We start from the raw sequence: 25,241 nt of genomic DNA, 5'->3' as shown, positions 1-25,241 counted from the left end.
GCTGACAATGAAGAAGTTGCTATGGTAACCAACAGTCAATCAGAAGAAATCATTTCTAAAACGTCAATGTTGGAAAAGTTGCTATGGTAACTTGTTTTAATGAACGAAAATTGAAAATTTTTATTTCAAAATATAGCTGAGAAGGTGACATGAACTGTAAAAATTGTTTGAAATTTGGGCGCAAAATGAGCGAGCGGTGAAGCTTTAACGCAGTTCTAAATTAGTAAAATTAACAATTAACTATTTTTTCAACACAGTAGTGTTTGAATGATAAATATACCTTACTTCATTATATATATATATGTGTGTGTGTGTGTGTGTTTTTAATATATATTTATCCACTTTTAAAACCAATATATATGCCACTCCCCATGTGGGGAGGTAGCAAATTGGTTAAAGGGAAAATATTCCCAACTCAAATATAAGTAAAAATACACTTTCATAAATAATTGAATTCATTCAAACCATATCACAAAAACAAACAAAAACAAAAAACAAAAAAAAAAAATATATATATATATATATATATATATATATATATATATATATGATAGATATTAGAACGACAAGGCGATTTTTATAAGCATTTTTATTTTTTTATATAATAAATCTTGTTTCCACATCTCTCTGGTCACTAGAATTACATGTGACAAAGATCTATTGCAATATTTTGGGAATATAACCCCTATCTTAAGAGTTTCTTTATTTCAGGTTACTCTCCACCTTGTGTGTATAGTTTCTTATTTTATTACTTGCGAAATTACTATTTCAGGATCGCAGAAAATTAAAATTCTCAGCTTGCTCAAATGCTTAACATTGCATAATGAAAATAAATGAAGCCGTAAATATTTTAATTATATTAAACATATTTGATTCTGAGTCAATGCCAATAATAAAGATTGAAAGAAAGTACTTTCTATAGAAAAGGTAAAATAAAATACTCACTCCAAGTCATGACCTTGTTTTATCATATAGACTTCAATTCGATAGGAAGTTCTTCGACCATGTCTGGGTTTTGTCTTGTAAAGTCGAAGTTCAGCTCCAGTTACTGTTTCAAGTGGAGACACCTCACCAAAATCAAAGAAAAACGTACGATCTCGTTCATGCCTCAGAAAGTGGATTTTATGAACTACAGAAACAAGAAAAAAAAAAAAAAAAAAAAAAAAAAAATTTTTAAATAACAAAACAAATTTGTTCAAAATTAAAATTTTAAGTATTGAAAATTTTTTTTAATTTTTATTTTATAAACTCAAAAAAGTATCTTCGATAAAACAAAAGACATCTAACTTCCCTATCTCTTCCATGGATCTTTTTTTTTAAGTCTTAGCCTTCACAGAAAAAAATATTGGGTATCTAGCAACATCAACTATATCGTCCTTCAAGCAGTCTTGAACAAAATAAAACTCTTGGTTCAGTCGTCATGGCAAATCCTCTTTTTTAGTAGAGCGATTTCTCCCTTCAATATATATGGTCAGAGGTCAGGATGAAGTCAATAACTTTAGTATACCATCTCTACTTATATATAAAAGGCACTTTGTGTATGTGTGAGTTTGTCCTTTACCGACTCCCAAACAGTTGAGCCGAATTAAAAAAAAAAAAAAAAAATTCATCCATGTATTTTATGTGTTTGGCATTGTTCTTAGATTTTGTATTGAAATGCCTCTAATAAGTATCAAAAATTTTTTAAATTGAATTAAAGAACAAACAGTCTGATTTTAACCAAGGTTAACGCCTTTATATAGCTTACCATCACAAGTGAATTGGAGATTTTATCAATTGCACAAGCAGAAGGGCCCCAGCATATAAAACCAACAGTAAATTCTTTGATAAGACATGCATGCAGTTGAAACTAATGTGCCTGTTTAGAGTACAAGTGAACTGCAATACTTGACTTTTGCATTTTTAATTCAAGTCATTATAATAAAAAAAAAAATGTATAAAATCAACAGTAGGTTCTCTCTGATGCCATGTAGACTACAATGTATTGTGGCCTGTGGGGAGGCACGTGAAGCTTTTGGTACACTACAGTGTATCACCGACTAGAGCAATCAATCGATTTGATTGAACAATGGAAATTTTCAGATTTCGATGGCAATAAAATAGATCTGTGTATCCTCATTTAAACTTGTTTGATATAAGGAATATAAAGTTTTGGTTTGAGATACATAGTTAACAGCTTTCAGAGAAATTAGTTATGTTCAACTGATTTAAGAGTTTATGGATAAAAATAAAGCACATGTGATTAGAAAAATTGCTGTAATGGCAACCAAATACAAGAAAATCAACTCGACCTCAACCCTAGGTTAAGAAAAAAAAAAAAGAAAAAGAAAACTCAAGTAAAAAAGAAAACCAAAACACCGTTGCCAAGTTCCCAAGAGAGACAAAAGAACTGTAGAAATTCACTTTCTGGGAAAATAACTTTATAAAAAGACAAGGTTAGAAACACCTGTTGTTTTCAGGTCATAAATCTCTAACTTCTAGAACTGCCCCAAAGCCCAGACATTTAACAACGAAAGAAATTAAGGAAATATTCATAAAAAAACTAATTAAAATAATTGTATATAAGAAAAAAATTAAGTTTATAGAAGGCAGAACAATGTAGAGGTCTGACGAATAGACGTAAACTGACGCAATTTAAGATATAATGGTGTTGCAGTTTCACTTTTATTGATCCAATTCATGTGCGTGTGTGTATATATATATATATATATATATATATATATATATATATATATATACGCACACACACTAGTAGGGCGCCCAGCATTGCCCGGTCATAAAATACGCTTAAATGATATTTTGATTAATGCAGATTTTGTATTTATTATTATACTAGCCTGGGTGCCCAGCGTTGCCCGGGTGTTTGGAGGTGTGTGTTGAGCAAATTTTGCAGATGAATCCAATTCCATGATCCATATATAACAAAGTTGTATTTTCTTTTTAAATAAATAGAAAAGAGAGCTTTTAATAAAAATATCAATGCACAAAAAACTCAAATTTATAGGAGTATAGATATATGCATGTTTATATATATATATATATATATATATATATATATATATATATATATATATATACACACAATATTTTATATGTCGTATGTTCTTACTTATGTCAGACGGTCAGGTGGTGTGTCAATGATGCTCTATTTCGGGATGACTTCCCTTCAAGCGTGTTTGACTTTCAAATATGCATGGTAAGTTTTATTGTAGATGAATCAGGTTCACAGAAATTAGAAATTAATTTGTTTCAGATGCATAATTTATTAATATCAGACAGGTGTTGTTACTCAATATTATTTGCAGATTTTTTATATTAATATTTAGCATAAGTTAATTATCTTTGTATTATTAATTTCTCTCCATCACACCTTTGCATTGTTCTGCCTTCTATAAATTTAAATTTCTTATATACATACATTAAACAAATCTTCAAGCAAATAACTTTAATTTATTAAAATAATTGTATCTTTGTTTTGGTGAATTGTGTGTTTATTATTTCAATTTATTGTTATGATTATTTTTTTTATTCTTAAAATCACTATTTTGCAAAAATGTTATGAAAAAACTTTATTCAATTCATGGCAGAATTGTACAATCATTTGTTTTAATGTTCGTTTTAGAAATTGATTTCAAAACTAAACTATTTCTTTATTTACACCTTTTTCTTTCAAATCGATCCTTATTACTTCCTCTCATGTTTTCGTTTGCTCTACCCTGCCACTGACTGCTACCTCAACTGTTCTACATCTAAGAAATTCTTATCCTTTCTGTCAATGTGACCATACCATCAAAGCCTCCTGTTCTGCACACTTCTCCCTATACTATCCAGATTTAGTTTTCTGAGGTCATGAGATCTAAGCTTAATTTTAAAATGCACATTACACATCCACCGTATTATTCTCATATCGTTTCTCTCCATTAAACACATGTCTAAAAAATGTAGTTGGTCAAGTTTCACTTCCATACATCATATTATGTATGCCCAATAGACTCTTCTCTTGGTCAACTGTGGAAACTGTTGATTAGTAATGGCAGAGGTTCTCTGACCTTACAACTCTAACTATTAATCACACCAGCATCAAGTCCAATAGTATCACTAAGATAACAAAACCTCTGAACAATCTCAATAGCATCACTATCCAAATATACTTTCAACCCATCAGATTTCATTATACTTTTATTATACACAAACTGGTTATCTCCTTATCTATCTGTAATTCCACTGCATGGCTTGCATATCTAATGTTTACAAGTGCCACAATAATAAAAATAAAATAAGTTGTACCCACCTTTTTTTTTCACAAACTAAACTTTCCTCATTTTGAGGGCTTACCAATATTATAACCTTTAATCATCACTTTGCTAATATTTACTCTCAGACAAAAGATTAAAGATTGGATAATTTGCTTTTAACCATCATTTATTTTTTATATAAAACTAAAAATACCCATCAAGAATGGATCAAATTAATTTCCCAAACAAAAGTTTTGCATTTTTTTTTTTATTTTGTTCAAGCTGGGGATGGGGCATCCTACCGGATACTAGGCATTCACCCACTATTTCATATTCCAATTGAAGAGATTTTTTCAAATTTTAACCATCCTTTTAAGTACAATTGTTTGAATCACCCTTGCACTTGGTTCACTGGGTATAGTTACCAGGTAGTTTGGGAAATTCTTTTTCATGCTCCTATAATTTTTGAAATCACCTTTAGGTCCTCTTATAAAGATTAAAATCAAGATATAATATTACTAAAGTTGATTACGATTTTAATTCTAGAAAATGTCATAATTCAAGGCGCTTCAAGAGACTGGAATTAGCAGATCTTGGTTAAAAGATCATGAATTCAATGCTAATCTGAAATATTGGAATTTTTAAATAAAAGTTATGTCCTAAAAAACTCTTTAAAATATTCTAAAAGAAACCAAAATTTGGGGAATATTAATTGAAGTTTAATACATATTGTAAAAATTTCACTAAAGGTATCTAAATTTTCACAAAAAGTTGGTGACCTTTGCATAAAACTAAATATGGCTCACAATCACACTCCATACGCTCAGCAGCTGTGTTCCTGAATTCATAATAAATTAATCGGTATAGAACTAAATCCTATACATGCAAGCCTAACTTTATATAAATATACATATGGGTAATATTGGGCAGCCCTAATAATTTTGTATGAAGAAAGGAAAGGCTGTTTTAGGAAAAAGAATGTAGTGACTGTTAAAATAAATCAATAAGAGAGGGAAAGAAGCCTGAAACTTGGTCAAGCAAGATTGGATAGAGAACGAATAAAAAAATGCAGTGGAATCATAGAAATGGCAAAAAAACAAAATGCGAATCTTTTAACAAAGGTAGTCATGTTGAAAAATTGATTGTGTCAAAAATACTCTTTTGTATATCAAAGAAAAATATAGAAACGGATGCTGCAGTCTACAGGCGAGTAATTAAAATAACGAGACTCGTGTGTGACGGTGTGTGGGGCAAAAGACGTAGACAATAATCATCAAAGAAATAATGCAGCAAACGTATGCAGCTATTGCAGCCGGAGATTTGGGAGTGAGGCAGGGAAATCCAAAAATAAATAAAATACTGATGTTGTAAGATTGAAATAAACCTATAACATTTGTTGAAATTTTTTCACGTCTCTTTGAAAATATATTAACATCCGGGCTTTATTCTCAAACTGAAATATCTTCACAGAATTTATTTATAATTTTGAATTCAATGAAACAAATACATCTCATACTACATGTCATTTCCTATTTCTTTTTGCTTGTTTTGTTTGAAAATATCTATTTATAAAGTTAAAGCATGTGCAAACGTTTATATAATTCTATATATAGTATTCATGCCTAAACTAATTAACCGATCATTATGAATTTTTGAACTCAAAGAACTCAACTGATAGATGTAAAAGTCTAAATTTGGTTTAGATGTAGTTTAATATAAAAGTGGCAAAAGGGCGTGGAAGCCCTTTGTGAAATTCAGATACCACTGATTTTTGTGAAAACAGGTCATTTGGGTGGGGCGAGGGGGTCGTTCCAAACAAGGCATGAAGCCACTTGATGAAAGGAGCTTAAAAACAAAAAAAAACAAAAAAAAAAACCCCAACTAATTCAAGGTCAAGAACTAGCACAGAATAAGTGTTAGATGGATAAAAAAAAAAAAAAAAAAAAAACAGCAATTCTTCTCCTTTGGCCAGAAACATCATTTATGGAATTACCATAAGTGATGTTATGAGGATTCCCAAATCTCAGTTTCTTTAGAGACTATAAAAGTGTTTTTAAGAGGCAAAATATATCAGACTGGCATTAAAAACAATCAGGTGTTTAATCTTAATGGCATTTACCTTTGATTACATATCACAAAATAGCCAGTTTAGTGTATAAAAATGAGTAAATAAAAATTCAATTTTTTTTTCAAACAAAATTTAATATTTTTCATTTATAAATGTACAATTCTTTTTCTTGTCATTTATTTTTTCAGGTTACTTCAAGTTAGGTTACTATTTTCGGAGTTGGGTTATTTTTTTTTATATTTTTCAATCTAATATGCATGTTATTGTGTGCCTATATATATATATATATATATATATATATATATATAAGTGTAAGCATCTTTAATACATGTCAGTTAGATTGTGTTTACGTTTGATTCAGACGTCGATTTTATTTGTGAAATAATGTGTGAATTTGTCCACATCATCATTATCTACCACAGAAGTGTTAGTCTTATAGACAAACTTTTTATGTAAAAATAAGAACAAGATGGAAATCCGTGCTTTTTTTTTTTTTGTCAAACTCATTTAATCGTGCCCATCACAATCATCGTCGTCCTGATCATTGAGTATTTATGACTTTTGGAATGTTCCTTCATGTGTATTATGTGTACGTATGTATATGCATGTGTATGTATATGCGTATATGTGTGCTTCTACGTGTGTATGTTTGCATGTGTGTGCACATGCATATGTATGTTGGCATACATCTGTGTGTATGCATGTGTTTATTTCCATGTGTGTGTGTGGGGTGGAGAGGGCTCTTGTAAGCCGTGGCGAAGGCAACCCCTCTAGGAGAAGCTAATCTCTGATTTAAAATAACCATAAAGCGGGAGACCAGTTCTGCAGTTCGACTTCTTGCTGGCTATCTTGCTCTTGCTTGTTGTTGGACGTCAACATTTTGAATCGAGAGAGAGATTTAGCTGTCGTACAAAGCTAAAACTCTGTAACATCATCTTTGTATAGATACTCCCTCAGGCATTTGTTTATAAAAAAAAAAAAAATAGTCCTGTGGCGATAAAAAAAGCTGTGACGTGTGTAGGCCTGAAATGCTGGATGCATGTAACAATTGATCTGTTATCATATGTATATATGCATGTATCTATGTATATATATATATATGTACATGTGTATGTATATGTGTATATATGTTTGTGTGTGTATATATATATACATTTATATATGTTTGTATGCATGTGTGTGTATATATGCACATGTTTGCGTATATGTGCATGTGTGTGTGTATGTGTATGAATGCATATATATGTAAGTGTATGTATATATATGTGCGTATGTGTAAGTATGTGTATGTATTTGTATATGTGTGTGCATATATGGATGTATATGTATGTGTATGTATGCATGTGGGCATGTATATGTATGTATGTGTATTATGCATTGTGTGTATATATATATAGATATGTATGTGCATATGTTTATAGATATGTATATATGTATGTATGCGTGTATATATTTATATGTATGCATGCCAATGGCCGTCTTGTGTATGTTTGCACATGTGTATGTATATGTATGTGTGCGTATTATGTATTGTGTATGTATGTATGTATGTTTGTGTCATATGTATGTGTGCGTGTATATATATGTATGTATACACATGACCGTCTTCAGTGTCATGTCTGCTTGAGCATGTGAATTCGCAAGTCATTTTCAGGCTCATGAACTTTCAGTGTCAGAGGGAGTGGCACTTGTCTGACAAGACGTTGCAATCATCATATATATATATATATATATATATATATATATATGGCATAAATATCACAAAACACAATTGCAACTACTCTTCTGATTTTTTCGTATTTATGTAATCATGCCCATATTTTTATTTTCTTTTAAAACTGATGAGTTCTTATTCTTCTGATGAGTCAGGACGGAAAAAATTTAAAAATTGACATAATTATATATATATATATTTTTTTTTTTTTATTACATTTTCACCCCAAACAAGGCAAATTGCCACTTTGGTGTAGGGGGCTACTATCAGGGGAAACAACTACTGGGGTACTATGTAGGGATTTGGGCAGCAAGGTGTCGGTTCACGTTACACTTGAACTTCTGCACGTCAGTACTGTTGGGGAAGCAGGGACCTGGAATGGAATTCCAGAGTCTTGCGGTTCTGGGGAAGAAACTATTGGAGTAAAAAGATCTTTTACATCTAGGGATCTCTACAGTGTGGGGGTGAGATCTAGTAGCCTGTCGGGTTTGTCGAGGGTGCTCGCGTCGTGGGGGCACAAGTGATTGCAGTTCGTCAGAGCATTCACCACTAAAATACTTGTAGAAAAGGCAGAGGGATGCAACATTTCGTCGATGGGACAGAGGCTGAAGCTTAGATGCCAGTTCAGGGCCTATCAGGTTTGCGATTCTCTTTTGAACCTTGTCAAGGAGCGAGAGACTAGTAGCAGATGCACCAGCCCAGATGTGGCAGCAATACTCCATACATGGGCGAATGGTGGCCTTATAGAGGTACAGGATACTTTCGGGTGTTAGTAGTTTTCTAGCACAGTAGAGAGAGCCTACCTTTCTTGCAGCGGCCCTGGCAATGCCTTCAATGTAATTGTTCCAACTCATGTTTCCTGTGAACGTTAGGCCAAGGAGTTTGAAAGATGGACTCTCAGATAAAGAGTCGTTGGCCATTGCTATGGGTGGTAGAGAGGGTTTCTTGTAATTATTGAATGAAACTAGTTTAGTCTTGGCAGCATTGAACGCGACCAACCACTTTTGTGAATGGTTCTGCACTATGAAGTAGGTGCTGTCAAGAATTGAACATTTTAATATGCTGAAAGAAGTAAATGGAAAGATGGACAATGTTTTGGAATATAGACTTGTTGTCACATATATATATATGATGATTTACTACTAAAAATATATATATATCTTGCAATAAATAAATCATATTGGTTGGTCGTTTGTTGTTTTTTTGTAAAAGATTCATCACTTATCAAGGCTCAAAGATCACTTGAGGATAAGGGTTAATGGGTGTATGGTAGTCACTGAGACAGCAAAGTAATCATTAGTGGAGGAAATTGGGTAAAATTTGATTATTTAAGAAGACAGCTCAACAAGAACTTGTTTACATTGGACTTTAAGGCTACAATATTGTAGTCAGCTGGAAAGCAGGCTAATGGAACAAAGTTTCACAGGCAGGTAGTTCAAGGAAATAAGCTTTGTTTATAGAACTTGCATTTAGATTTAAACACAGATAGTGAGTGGAAGAAATTGTTGGCAATGGTTGTAGCTAGAGGAGTACTTTTCGTGAAAGTTTGACAGAGGCAGACGATGCTCAAACAAGCACTTGCCATAAACTAATGATAGAGTAGAGACAGGCTAACAATGTTTCTTCTGTGGGAAAGAGGTTGCAGGAAGGATAAAAGGCATCACCTACTAAGTTTCGGTGTTAGATTTGAACACTGTCAAAGCAGGATAAGGTGCTCTGACCATTTCCTGTCCAGATGTGGCAAGAGTACGCCATTTTAGAACATATTTAGCTCTTGTACAGGTAGAGGCTTGTGTCTGGAGTGTAATACCTTCTGGAGTCGTACAATGATGTAATCATTTTTCCAGTGACCTTTGCAGCAGATTTGATATAAGTTGAAATAAATTTTAGAGAAAAGTCAAAGTTGTTTTTCCACATCATTTTTGCATGTTTTTTTTTTTTTGTCTAAATTGCAATTGTTTAGATTGGCTTAATCTAATAATTATTGCTTCCATCCTGATACATTTTCATTTACCATAAAATGACATGATACATTTGTAAGTATTTTTCACTTATCTAAAGCCTGTATTTTTAGTGAAAATTGGCTTTTTGAGATAGGTTAGAGCATCCTTCAGTCTTTGAGACTATGGAGGGGCACTGTCAACGGTGGCTGAATTAGGTTGATCTTCGATTTGCACAGTCGGCTGAAGATGTCACAAGTAGAAGTAGGTGTGCTGAGTAGAACAACAGTTGGGAGTTGGGCAGTTTTCCTTTTGTGTCTTTTCTGTTTCCTGGTCGCTGTATCTTTCCTCACCCAGAGGAAGTCTTTAGGATACCAGAGTTTTCCAGGATAATCTGTCAGTAGAGTGTGCCACACAGCTGACTTTTGGACCAGTAGTATACAAAATAGCAAATTTTCTAACTGCCAACAAACTGAACAATCACAATTTGGTAATTACTTGTGTTACCAAAATAAATTTGATATCACTATGTATACTTTGCGAAGATCTGTATGTCCACATTAAAAGTTTTTAGATACAACTGAAAATAAAATTTTGGTTTGAAATACCTACTTTGATTTTGTAAGGGTCACACGTAATGGGGTTAGTTAGGAGATAAAGAGACATATTAATCGGATTGTTCTTATTTTTATTATTTGCACAAGTTTCAGTCAATGTAATCTCTAACCATTTTGTTGAACTCAGGAATCTTGCAGACCAGTCGATAAAGTACTTAGTAAAATTCAGTTGTTCTGAAGGTTCAATCTTCACTGCAGGTGACACTGAAAATACAATTGCGAACAACTTAGGACTTCTCTCTAGTTGTGGCTGATGGAACAAGAGGATGGTATCCCGCGGACTGACTAAATGGTTACGTTTGAAATTCCATGCAAATTCCCAAGAAATAACCCAAATAATACAGATACGTTAGTAGCAGAGGGAACAGGCATTTTTTTTTAACTATCATCATGATATATCTAGACGAGATAATTCAATATATGAACCGTGTAATCTGATGATTTAGTGTCAGATAAATTAACAGAATAAAGTACATCATAAGTTGGACGCCTTAACGGGTTATATCTATGTTCCTCCTCACAAGGACAGATGCAAGGTTAGTTTTTAATGTGGGGACAATCTAGATCCCTAAAAAAGGCACTTTGGATTGGAACAAAACTTAAAAAGGTATCAGTCTAGAATAATTTCTTCTTTACTAACCGAAGACAGAAAAAAATGCAGTGTAATGTCATAATAGATACATTTTGTGTTTAGCCAAAAATGTGACAGTTTCCAACCATAAGGGAAACCGACATGGCATGTCAGATGTACACAGAATCCTTGAAGAAAAAAAAAAAAAAAAAAAAAAAAATGTAAATTCCCAGATGATTATCACAAGGAATATGTAAGAAAGTGTTGAAATCTTATAATTTTGTCATGATTCAGTGAACAAATGAGAATAAAATGAAGTTGCTTAAAGCGTGAATTTTATTTTCCATAAACTGAAATCACATGTTGGAAAAAAGACAATTCAATTAGGTGTGTTCTTTTTTGTTGGAGACTTACAAAACACTGCGCCCATATAAGAGATGTACATTTCCTTGTTTTGATTGTTATATTTCTTGAAATAACTAGTAATTAATGTGATAATTTCCACATTCTTATTTGGACACAGGATGTTATGAGTTATCCGCCTCTAAATGATAAAAATGACCAAGATTTTGTTTGTTTTGAAGTTCAACATTCATCATGATTACTAACCAGCCAAGCATTACCATAGTCAACGAAGGGAAGAGTCTATCAGGCATGTACATGCAGTGTGATGATGCATGGAAGTGAAACTTGGCCAGTGAAGGTTAATGACATGCATTGCATGGAGAGAAATGATATGAGAATGACGCAATAAACATATAATGCGAGTCTTAAAGACTCGCTTAGTCCTGATGATTTCAGAGAAAGTAAATCTGGACAGTATAGAGAGATGTGTGCAGAACAGGAGACTTTGATAACATGGCCGGGTTGAAAGACTGGATACGAGTACTGAGGTTAGCAAATGTAGAACATTAAAAAAGGTAACAGGTTCAGAGAAAAAGAAAACAGAAATGAACCTGCAAGAAATATTAAAAACTTAGCCAGGAATAGACTAGTTTGGGAGACAGTTTCTTAAAGCCGTTCAGTGCATGTGAGTATGTAAAACGGATGTTAAACCAAATATGACAATGATCATGATTTTCAATTTAACGTCCATTTTGCATGCTACCATGTGTTGAATGACGTTTAGACACTTCCAAACTTATCTATTCTGGTCAAGTTTATTTATCCCTCTTTTTGAATTTTTTTTTTCTTCAAGTTTCATTTGCAAGTACTAAATTATTAGCATAGAACATCTCTTCTGGACAATCCATACAAAATTTCCTGGACGACAGTTCTAAGACAAGTGAAAAACAACAAACGAGGTATATAATCTGATGTACTCCTAATATAACAATTAAGCTGTGACTAAATGCATTTTTAAGTCAAACATGACTTTGAGCAGTTCTGTACAATAATCACATTTTAGAATTCTACAGAAGAGTTCCTAAATTTTACTAATTGCATTTTAAAATGGTTTATAAAGGATGAAGATATTTTGACTAAAGAAAACATTTCTTTGCAAGTATCAAAAGAATACTCTCAAAAGTTTGGACAGTTGGGGTGAAAGTGAGAAGTCCATTTCAATTTATTAAGATAAAATTGACCATTCCAAACCAATCAGATTACTAATGGAGAAAAGAGAAGCATTATGGAGATGAAAGCTTAATAAAGGTATGTACACTTTAATAAGAAAATCTTCTGCTTTACCGAGATGAAATATATATTTATTAATAACAGTACGATTTGACTTTTAACAACTTTCACCAAAGTCAGTTCCTTTCAATAAATTCATTGAATCCGAAAAGAGGGCCAATCAAGCACAACTATCCATTGACAATGTTGAGACGAGTGATTGCCAGTTTCAATTTCATTGGTAAACATAACAGATGGACAACAATGAGTTCAATTACCTAAGAGAGGCCAACTTACAATGGGGAAAGAGGTGGCTTGTTACTTTTAATGTATCTAAAACCAAGCTTTTATCTTTACATCATCAACGCTCTGATCCCCATCTGGCATCGTTTGAAATGAATGGCTCTCGTCCTGGGGAGGCTCATGTTTTGACAAGCTTCTGGGCTTGACCTTTACTCCTGATCTTAAATGAAACACATACATTAAATCTATTGCCAAGACTGCTGGAAAAATGGTGGGATCTTTCTATCGATCCAGTAGATATCTCACTGCTGATGCAATTCTCTATCTATATAAGAGCCAGGTACGTCCAAGAATGGAGTACTGTTGCCACATTTGGGTAGGAGCTGCTAGAAAGGACTTATCCCACCTTGACAGAGTTCAAAATAGACTTCGTAGCCTTGTAGGGGATGCCCTTTTCTCTTCCCTGTAACCTCTTTCTCACAGAAGAGATGTTGCGAGTTTGCTTTATCATTATTTTCATGGAAAGTGTTCGACTGAGCTCCAATCCATGGTCCCTCCTCGCTAAACTTTCACAAGAAACACCTGTCTAGCAGAAAACACTATCATTAATTTCCCCCCACTCTTTATCTAAACGTAGATTCCATGAGCAAAGCTTCTTTCTTAGAACTGCATGCCTATGAAACTGTCTTCTGTTATCCTGCTTTCCAGCTGACTACAATATGGTTGTCTTCAAGTCTAACGTAAACAAGTTTTTAATGAGCCGTTCAATATAACTTAACAAATTTACCGAATTTCCATTACTAAAGATTACTATATTGTCCAATTTCTCCTGTACACTCTTTAACTCTTCTCCTCGAGTGGTCTCTTGGCCTTGACAAGTGGTGATTGCTATGTAAAAAAAAAACAAAAAAACTCCCATTCTGTGAATCTTTAAAAAGTAGAAATTGATATTTTAATCAATTCAGAAATTGGACAGAGGGCTTTTTATATTTTCCAGCAACTTAAAAATAAGAAAAAGTCATCTGACAAAGGATTTAACTGCTGAAAAGAAACAGGAAAGAAAAAGCGGTGTGACAGCTGAGTAGTGAAAAAAAAAAAAAAAAAAAAAAGATCCCATGAAGAACAGTTACACCCAAATAATACATAAAATGAAGAAAAGCTAAGAAATTTAAAAACTAAAAAAACAAAACAAAGCAGAGACAAAGTGGAGAAAATTTCTTCAAACACTGGGTGTTTATTGTTGGTACTATCATCATCATCATCATAATGGCTAAAAGAGGAAAAAGGAGTGAATTGTTGATGGGAGCCAGAAAGTGAAAATACTTGCCAAAGGCAAAGTAAAAATTGTTACTCAATAATAAAGTGTACGGTTCATAAAATAGCAATAAAAAGGGAACTCCAGGGCCCGGGGCGACAAGATAAAAGTGTAGTATCTGTCAGAACAGATACTGCAAGCAAAGACCAGATGTGGGGGCAACCCCACATACCTGACCTTTAACCAGCTCCCATTTCCCACCTCTCGGGAGTTGGTCCCATTTTTCCCTTCCCCCTCCCTTCACTCCTCACATTAAAAATTGGCCTTGTGCCTAATTTGCTCGGTGGGGGAGCAAATAAATACCCACTCCTAAGAGGGAAGGAAGTACATTACAAAAATAAAAATGTTCACACACAATCCTCAAAACTGCCAAGTTTGGAGACCGAGATTACAGGCTGTCAGAAAACGTCAGAACCCTGATTAAAGGGAAATAAACTGATAAAATTATAAGCAATATGTTATATAAAATAACATGTATCATATCAGCATTGTTTACAGACTCAACATTGCCTTTTAAATGCTACCAGTATAAAGCAAATTCAATATATTCTTAAAGAGAAGTTGAAAGCATTTATTTTATTTACCTTCTCTAAAGGGGATGAGACCCACAGTCAGCTGTGGGTTTCATGAATGTGTTTCAGTAAAACAAACTGGATATGACCTTTGAATACCCAGGTTTTAACCACTTAGCCCCTGCCGATTCATTGCACTCTAACAGTACCAAGAAGCAAACATTTACTTACACACACACACATATATATATATATATATATATATATACTAGCAGTCCAGCCTGGCTTTGCTCAGGCCCTATGTACTGTTCATAACTTTCCCTATGCCTGAATGCGCTTTATGTAAAATTTCAAATGTTTAAACCAGAAATTGTCTGAGTAATTTGGTGGAGACTGCAGAGGTAATTTTGTTTAATTTAACCCCACTTTTAACCCCTTAACATTTGTTTTGGTCTCAAATCAAAATAAAAGTTTTACCCATGTACAAGTTACCTACATCTAAAATTTCAAGTGTTTAGACCTCAATTTGGCGGAGGAGTTTGGTAGAATCTGCAAATGCCAACTCTTTCAACTTTGACTTTTTAGCAGTGACATTTTCGCCCCAAAACTGATTAAAATGTTTGCTGCATGTCTGAATGCCCGTTATGTAAAGTTTCAAATGTTTAGACCAAAAATTGGCTGAGTAGTTTGCTAGAGACTGCAAAGTTAAAATCTTTTAAACTTTGAGACCCTTGACAGCTCAAATTTTCGACCCAAACCAATTAAAAAGCTTGCCCTATCTATGAATACGCTTTATGTAAAATTTCAAATTTGTTTAACTTTGACCTCAATTTTGACCACTGAACATTCATTGTTTTGGTCCCAAATCAAATTAAAAAGTTTGACTCGTGTCTAAGTAACCTACATTTAAAATTTCAAGTGTTTAGACCCAAAATTGGCGGAGGAGTTTGGTAGAGTTTTCAAAGATCAAATTGTTAAACTTTGACAGCCAAATTTCTGCCCGAAAACCGATTAAAAAGATTTTCCAAAATCTTGAGTCTATAGACCGAAAATTGGCAGAGTACTTTGGTAGGGAAATGTACACACACACACACAATTTCACTTCAGCTTTATATTATAGATATATATACATATATACATACATATATCTATAATATAAAGCTGAACGTCTGTGTGGGTGTGTGCGTGTGTGTGTGTCTTGTCACAAATAGGCTCCTATATGGTTGACTATTTTAAAAACTGATTACATATAATGATAGAAGATGTATTGAGACACAGGAATGGGTATGTTTGATTTGGCAGAACGGTGGTTCATTAAAATTATGGGGGTCTGCGTTCGTGCCTGGTCCACAAAGTATGGAAATAAAAAAAAAAAAAAAAAAAAACGTTTACAAGTATTTTTGATATAGATGTACATAAGAATACTTTGATAAGTAGGGATGGTATAATAAAATTGTGGGGGTCTGAATTTGCGCCTGGCCGCCATAGAATGGAAATAGGCACAAACTTTAATAAAGACTTTTCATATCTATCTGCGTAAGTATACTTCGATAAATCAGAGTCCATTTTCTGTAGGCTGTTTTTGAACCCAGTCAACGACGGGTACTTTTGCTAATATATATATATATGAAGTGGTAAAAAAAAAAAAAAAAAAAAGAATACAACACAAACAATCCAATCTCATAAATTTATTTCAACCCCAAAATGGGCCTTTTTAAATGAGCTGAGCTATTCAGATTAGCATCTGATTTATATAATAGAGAAATACACAACCAATATTTGTCTTTATTAGAAAAAGATAACGCTTTTCTTTTAACGGTTAATTAAAAAAAAAAAAAAAGAAAAAAAGTCTTTTGAACGCTGATGTTATTAAAACTTAAATTCTTTTCTACAGTTTGCATTTTGGAGACGGAAGTGTTTTTTCGAGATAAGTGACTTCTATATTAATCACACTTTTTATCTTTAGATTAAAATATTAATAACTACATTTTATTTCAGTATTTAATTTATGTATTTCTGTTTTATTAAATATTGCATAAACGCAATCCATTATATTATTCTTTCAGTCCCCACCCCTTAATCCTGCTTTCATTTTATCTCACAATTACTTATAACATCACCAACTAACTTTCGGAAGAACCCCCCCCCCCCCACCTTAGCTTTTCTTTTATATCGCAAGTTTCTTAAAACGTGACTAGCTAAAGTCCAGAATAAGATCACACTTTTCTTTTAACGGTTAATTTAAAAAAAAAAAAAAAAAAAGTCTTTTGGACGCGATGTTATTAAAACTTAAATTCTTTTCTACAGTTTGCATTTTGGAGATGGAAGTGTTTTTTTGAGATAAGTGACTTTATTAATCATACTTTTTATCTTTAGATTCAAATATTAATAACTACATTTTATTTCAGTATTTAATTTATGTATTTCTATTTTATTAAATGCTAGACTTTTTCTCGTCCATAAATGTTTATTTATCTACCAACTTGATTGCAAAAATAGATTAGGTAATTGTATTCATTTTTAGTTTGTGAAAGGGCAATTTATCACCAGACTTTCCTTTAAACACGTCCGTTGGACTTTTATTAAGTAGAATACTTAATTATTATTATTTTTTTTTTTTTAATGGAGAGTAGAAAACGCATTATGGATGAGTTATCGTCAGCTCCAGTTACTCTCGCTTCTCTTTATTTGTCCCTCAGTCCTCATTTTTTAAGGAGTGATTTTTCTGACAAAGGGAGAAGAAAAAGCTGTTTTGTAGGTTAGCAGTATTTTGCGTGAACAGTTGGCAGAGATGGCGGAAATTTTCTGTTTCTATGTCTATCCTTGTAGCCATGTCACTAGTAAGGGTGCTGGAGGTAAACATTTTATCTGGGCTGACGTTATCCGCCTGATAGTCAGAGACACGAACCTTGGATTAACCACTAAGGAGGCTGTCCTATCAGCAGGTGCAAAGTACTAGGACTGCTGTATTGCCATTTGGTGAATGGATTCTGGACCATGCAGTAGCTTCTGGTGGGGCCTCTCGATGCCATATTAATGGGTAATTGTTACGGCTTTACCTTATGTTCAAAAAAAAAAAAAAAAGAAAAAGAAAAAATTCTTCATTTCTTTTTCTCTCCTAGTTTCCTCTCTGTCCTGCTCTAAGCAAATCTGACGACCTAGTCCACAAATTCCAAAATTCCCTCATGACAAGTTTCAAGAAAAAATACACGATTTAAACCCGGTTCTCCAACTTCCAGTGTAGACCCCTACTACCAGGTCTCCTTCTCCAACATCAGGGGTCTACGTTCTAACCTTCCAGAGGTTGAAACTCAATTACAAGAGACTAAACCAGACCTTTTATTTTTAAGTGAAACTGGCATTGGACAGGCTATTTCCCTAGAAGAGTTCGCAATTAAAGGATACTCAAACTTACTTCTAAATTTAACACCCAAGATCGCCATGCGCATGGAATATGTGCCTATATTAAAGATGGCTTTCCATGTGGTAGGGACATCTCCAGAGACGATCCTATCTTACCCTATATGTGTTTCCGGGTTGCATTAGCTCACACTACTGCATTTATATTTATTCTCTATCGCCCCCACAACAGCGGAGTTACTATCTTTAAAAGCATATCTGAGAAAATTGACCAAGTCTTATCTGCTTATCCTTCAGCTAACATTCACGTATGTGGAGACTTCAATGTTCACAACGTCGAATGGTTGACCCACTCAAACAAGACCGATGATGAGGGGAGGTTCTGTCATTTCTCCATTGATTATGACCTCACTCAGATTGCTCATGAACCCACCCGTGTGCCCGACAATGACGGCCAGTATGCGAGTCTACTAGACCTTTTTCTCACAACTTGCCCTGAACTATGCCCAGTTTCTGTTCTGTCTCCTCTTGGATCTTCCAACCACTCTGTTGTATCAATTAAGATAAAAATGAAATGTAATAAGTCCCCAGACGTACCTCTCCATCATACAGTATATTGATACACTAAGGCTGACTGGGATAGCTTTCGTACATTTATAATCGGATCTACCTCTGCGTTCTATGTTTAAAAAGGATGTGTCCTCTATAGTATTAGACCTGACGGAATGGTTAATTGTAGGTATAGACCGTTTCATACCCTCAAAAAAGTTCCAGCAAAAACCTAACAGCCAGCTATGGTTCTCTACAGAATGTGCTGCTGCCATTGCGCACAGAAATCACTTTTTCCACTGCTTCCAACGTAATAGATGTATGGAAACTAAAGCCGCTTTCAGGACTGCCAGCAATCATTGTAAGAAAGTAATAAAGAATGCAAGAGAGTTGTATGCTCAGTCCGTCAAGTCCAGTTTTGGCAAATAGCAAACAGAATCCTGAACAGAAGCGTGTGCTCTATCCCAACTATCATCAATGGATCTGAGGTAATCTCGTCAGCATCAGATAAAGTCAAACTCTTTGTCAAGAACTTTGCAGCTAATTCTACCCTTTGCGACCAAGGCCGCCAACCCCCAATATTTCCTCCTGTATCAGAAAACACGCTATGTGATATACATATATCTGTACGTGATGTTGCCAAGCTAATCAAAAACCTTGATTCCAGTAAAGCAACTGGCCCTGACGGTATTCCAATTATAGTACTCAAAAAACTTCAACCAGAACTAGCGCCCATACTTACAAAACTGTTTAAATGTTGTCTTAAGGAGAATAACTTCCCTACACCCTAGAAAATCTCATCAGACATTTATGCTGATGACATTACCATTTATGGTAGCACATCTAAGACAGTAAATGACCAAGTTCTCTCCGATTCTCTCTCCTCTGATCTTGAGCACGTGGTACAATGGGGAAAGGAGTGGCTGGTTACTTTTAATGCATCTAAAACCAAGCTTCTCTCTTTACATCATCAATATTCTGATGAATGGCTCCCGTCTTCAGGAGGCCTCGTTTTGACAAGCTTCTGGGCTTGACCTTTACTCCTGATCTTAAATGGAACGCATACATCAAATCTGTTGCCAAGGCCGCTGGAAAAATGGTGGGATCTTTCTATCGATCCAGTAGATATCTCACTGCTGATGCAATTCTCTATCTATATAAGAGCCAGGTACGTCCAAGGATGGAATACTGTTGCCACATCTGGGCAGGAGCTGCTAGAAAGGACTTATCCTGCCTTGATAGAGTTCAAAATAGACTTCGTAGCCTCGTAGGAGATGTCTTTTTCTCTTCCCTGCAACCTCTATCTCACAGAAGAGATGTTGCGAGTTTGTCTCTGATGTATCGTTATTTTCATGGAAAGTGTTCGACTGAGCTTCAGTCTATTATCCCTCCTCGGTAAACTTTCACAAGAAACACTCATCTAGCTGAAAACACTATCAATAATTCCCCCCACTCTTTATCTGTGCCTAAACTTAAACGTAGATTCCATGAACAAAGTTTCTTTCTTAGAACTGCACGTCTGTGGAATTGTCTTTCGTTTTCCTGCTTTCCGGCTGACTACAATATGGTTGTCTTCAAGTCTAACGTAAACAAGTTCTTCATGAGCCATTCCATATAAGTTTACTGAATTTCCATTACTAATGATTACTATATTGTCCAATTTCTACTCTACACTATTTAACCCTTATCCTTGAGTGGCCTCTTGGCCTTGATAATGTGATTCCTGTGTAAAAAAAAAAAAGAAACCAGTAAAAAAAACTAAAGAAAAAAGAGAAAAGAGAAGAGTGACAACGTTGTTGAGAAATAAACTTAAGAAGCATTGAAATAAAGTTAAAGAGGTGGAAAAGAGATCCAACTTTCCAAACTATGCATAAAATTAGGTTATATTTCAGCAATAACACAATGTTGCGTTTTGCAAGTGGTTTATTGTACCTAGATTATCAGTGTACACATGCGACTTTACATATCAAAGAAAATCATGTAATAGGGTTCAATCGCACAAACGAAATGTCTAGTTTACAGATCCATGTAGTGAAATTACTCATTCATCAAATGTTTCTTTCAGTAAATTGATCGCATCATTTGCAAATGATGCTTCATGATTAATTGCCAAACCTAGCCAAACTCAAAATAACTGAGAGTTGTCAATTCTGCGACTAAAGAAAAAGTTGTTAATTTAAAGTTTGCTGCCTAAAAACAACAATATAAAAAAAAACGCTCTAGACAAATATTAATATAGAAAAATAAATAGTTACTGATCCAATTCTATCCTGAAAATAAAAAAAATAAAAAAAAGAAAGAAAAATCTCAATATTCAAGATTGTGCATCAATTGTGAAGAGATTGAAATGAAAGAAAATTTCAAATTGTTCAAAAACTGGAAAATTGTGCATTCCGTTTTTGAACAATTTGAAATTTTGTTAAATGTTTACGTTGCATCCTTTAAATCTCTCTGTGTGTGTTACACAAAAAAGTTACTTAGTAAAAAATTGTGATGACTCCATTTAAAGCATCTAGAGAAATTGAGAAAACAAGTCTATTTTCATCTTGTATTTCTTTCTGATATTTATAATTATGCGTTTTTTCTTCCTTTCTACAAACTTTCCAGTTTTCCTTCAACTTTATTGATTCAGATCTTATCTATATATTAATACGATACCTGTGTGTTATTTTCTGTGTCACGCTTACATCCGGGTCATTTAATTGTTATGTACTTTCATTTGTTGTCATAAATAATTTTACCAAAAATTCTTCACAAGTTTTGGTTTCGGTTTCAATTATAACTGATGGCACTCCAGTAATCTATTTTTTTTTATAAATAATTTTATCAAGAATTCTTTATAAGTTTTGGTTTCGGTTATGGCTGAAAGAACTCAAGTTGTGTATATATGTTTTTTCAGACGTTTTTATTTCAGTTTCGATTCAAGCTAATGCATCCAAGTCATATGGATATATATATATATATATATATATATATATATATTTAGAAATCGCAACTTTATAATATAAAAATCGATAGAACATTAACTCTATAATAATATATATGAAATCTACAAGAATTAAAATATCATATTTAAGCGTACTTTATGACCGGGCTTTGCCAGGCGTTCGTGCTAGCTTAGATAAATACGTTTGCAGTTTTAACAAAAAGCTACAATAATATCAGAGCATCTCCATTTACACTGAACATCTACAGAATGTCAAGAACAATATATTACATATGAATGCGTCCCCTCTGGAATTTCCACAGGTCCTGCTAGTTTTATATGAATACTAGTGCAAACACTGGTGAGAAATCATTTTTGATAGAGGGCGTACATTCGTTTTAAACTAAATATTAAGATGAAGAGAGTTCAGAGATGCTGAGTGATGGTCTTTCAAGCAAGTGCCAGCATTCATCCAAGATGAGATGAGTGGAGGTTATTTTTAGGTTTTATTTTTCCAAATACCATATTAAAATGGAGCGACTAAAGAAAGAGTGCAATCTGTTTTTAGTAAAAGCTATTTTCCATAGAGATTCAAAAGTTCATCCTAGCAGAAAATGGCTAAAGTATCCTAGCTTCCAAACCCCACTCTCCTCTCTATAATTGTTGGCAGTGAAAAATGGCCAATATTTCAACAGATTATTTTTCAAATATTACACAACAGCCTGAAAGTTTTATGTTGGATATCTAGAGTTGAATATTAATAAAATGGTGTGGTAGAGAAGGGAGATTGAACCATTATTATTATTAGCAGTAGTAGTAGTGGTTGAGGTGGTAAGAGTGCAGAGTCAGAGATAGAAAAAAGCAAAAATGGATATGATGTACAGACTTTTCCTCATACATCCAAAAAGATAATATTAAACACAAATGCCATGAACAAAACTTCTTTCCTGCACATAAAATTCTGTTCTGCCAGTCTGCTTTCCATCTGACTTTAACATGGTTATCTTCAAGTCCACTGTAAACACGTTCTTGTTGAGCCAACCCCTTAAGTACTCAATTTCTTCCACTAACGATCACTATGCTGTTGTCTTGGTGATCATCATACACTCATTAACCCTTATCTTCGAGTGGAGTTTGTGTCTTCATAAGCGGGAAGTCCATTGTAATTAAAAAAAAGATCTGAACAATTTTTATTATGGTGCTGAATTTGTAATTACGAAACCAAACGCAGACAAAATATAAAGACATCACTACATTAACATAGTACCTTAGCACTTTCTTTATATAAAGTTTTGTTTTTACACGCCCAATCATTTTTTATGCGGACATTGGAAGCACATTGTTTCGATTGCGTCTAGACACTGTTAATGTAGACCTATTGCTCCCTTTAAGATTAGGTTGGTGCAAAAACTATGGTTTTCTCACATATGTTACTTTTATATATGATTTCTGAATGCATTGATATATAAATAGCCATGTTTTATACCGTTTTAAAGCGCACGTTTCGCTGTATCAAATCACGTTATTCGGTACCATTCTCAATCTTTTCATTTTTTTTGCAGGCTTTTCGACAGGATGGACAGAATTTAAATTTGCATGATTTTCTTGTTCCAATTCAAACTAAGCTGAAAAGCTGCCGAGACAGCTCGTGATATCAACGATGCGTTTGGTCCAGGAACCACTAAAGAACATGTGGTACAATAGTGGTTCAAGAAATTTTGCAATGGTGATGAGAGCCTTGACGATGAAGACGATCGTGGCCGGCCGACTGTGGTTGAGAACAAACATTTGAAAGTCCTAATTTAAGTCGATCCTCACAAAACCACACAAGAAGTTACTGTTGAACTCGAGGTCAACCACAACAGTCGTTTGCCATTTAAAGCAAATATGGAAGCAAAAAAAATTGGATAAATTGGTGCTGCATAAATTAAATGATAATTTTTAAAAAATCGTTGTTTTGAGGTGTCTTCTACGCTCCTTCTGGGCAACAAAAACGATCCATTTCTCGAGCAGATTGTGATGAGAAGTGGATCCTCTACAACACCGGCGATGTTCAGCACAGTGGTTGGATGCCAGAGAATGCCCACAATATTTCCCAAAGCTGAAATCGCACACAAAAAAAGTGATGGTGACCGTTTTGATGGTCTGTGGCAGGTTGGCTTTGGTGTTGTGTGAGGTCATGTCAGTGAGGTTATCAACGTATGATAAAACAAAAGAGTCCAGTTGGTCCAGGTCGGGAGAGGAGGGGGGGGAGGCAGTGAGAGAAAGGTACAAAATTGTAGCACGTCTTTTGAAGCCTGGGTCTCTTTGGACTTGTAAGCTGGCGCCAATCCTGCAGTCACACCCAGAGTCTGCCAGTGGCCACCTGATTGCATCAAGGGATCAACACACTCTTCAACACATCCAGGTACACATTGATAGCTGGAATGCCTATTTGAATAAATCTATCCCAAAACCCTGAGAACATCTCCCACATGGAATGGCTGAGCGACCCTGAGCTGAGAAAGTTTTAAGGACAGCCAGTAACCTCCACAGGTGGGGATCAGCAACTGCCCTTGTAGAAATTTCAGACAAACAATGGAACACATCCCCGATGATTGCAGTGATGGACTAAATTGTACTGACCAGGATTTGATGGACCCAATATTGGCATATGATGATATAGCAAGAATCTAATAAAAGCAATAAACACCTGAATAGTCGCCCTTTCATAAAATAAAGAAATATGAATGTAGATCAAATCAGCAGAAAACGAATGACTATGCATAAAGTAAATTAAAAAAAAAAAAAAATTAATATCCAGTATAGCAACAAGTCCGGGGGAAACATACCAGAAAGAATTGTTAGAAATAAGTTGTACATCATTCGCTATGATTATGTTATCCCTACAGTTACATATTTAGAAAATGGAGTTGTTAAATAAGAAATAGTAATATAGGATAAGAAGAAAAGTAGTAACCGTAGTTGAAGTCAATGTTCCTAATGATACTGGCTTAAACAAAGCTGAGGAGGAGAAAATAATTAAATACCAATATCGTATGTATAACATAAAAACTGAAATATTGCAAGGATCTACATCATTCTGGTAAGCATAGAAGTTACCAAGCTTATGAAAAATAATTAAATACCCAGTGAATCATGTGTAAGAGAGATCCAAAAAATTGGACTTAATTTCACCTCTGATTACCGCAAATGAATATTTTTTATCATAACGAGCTTGTGATTATATTAAATTGGAATATATATTGTTTTTAATTGTATCTCTGGTAGATTCAGAGTTTTAGTCACACACATAAGATTTTCATTATTGCAGCAATATTATGAAAACACTAGAAGAATATGAATTCCAGGACAGGTAATATTCATTACATGAATAGAACAGATTTGCACCACTTTTATATTTATTTACAATGATTAAAATCAAGATGCTAAACCTCATGTCTAGAATCCTCTTATTACCCGATTTTGATTTTAGAAAATGTCTATTCTCTTCAGCAAGAGTTCTTAAAAATTAAAATTCAGGGAATTTTGATAATTGATGACTAATAGTGATGGACCAAATTCAATGCAAATCTGA

At 34.0% G+C, this 25,241-nt stretch overlaps 1 protein-coding gene across 1 annotated transcript in view; it reads right to left on the bottom strand.

Moving 5' to 3' along the window:
- The window catches only part of LOC145296024 (bone morphogenetic protein 7-like), a 70,106-nt gene that overhangs the window by 24,652 nt on the left and 20,213 nt on the right, over window positions 1–25,241 (bottom strand). The window contains exon 2 of the mRNA XM_080142064.1: window positions 946–1,129. Coding sequence (XP_079998190.1) covers window positions 946–1,129 — 184 coding nt within the window. The remainder of the gene's footprint in view (window positions 1–945; window positions 1,130–25,241) is intronic.

The sequence above is a fragment of the Euprymna scolopes genome, chromosome 16, assembly GCF_053919585.1.
Source record: "Euprymna scolopes isolate OS-2025 chromosome 16, ASM5391958v1, whole genome shotgun sequence".
NCBI classification, from domain to species: domain Eukaryota; kingdom Metazoa; phylum Mollusca; class Cephalopoda; order Sepiida; family Sepiolidae; genus Euprymna; species Euprymna scolopes.
Note: the sequence above shows the minus strand (reverse complement) of the source record. Positions and strands in the feature narration are given on the sequence as shown.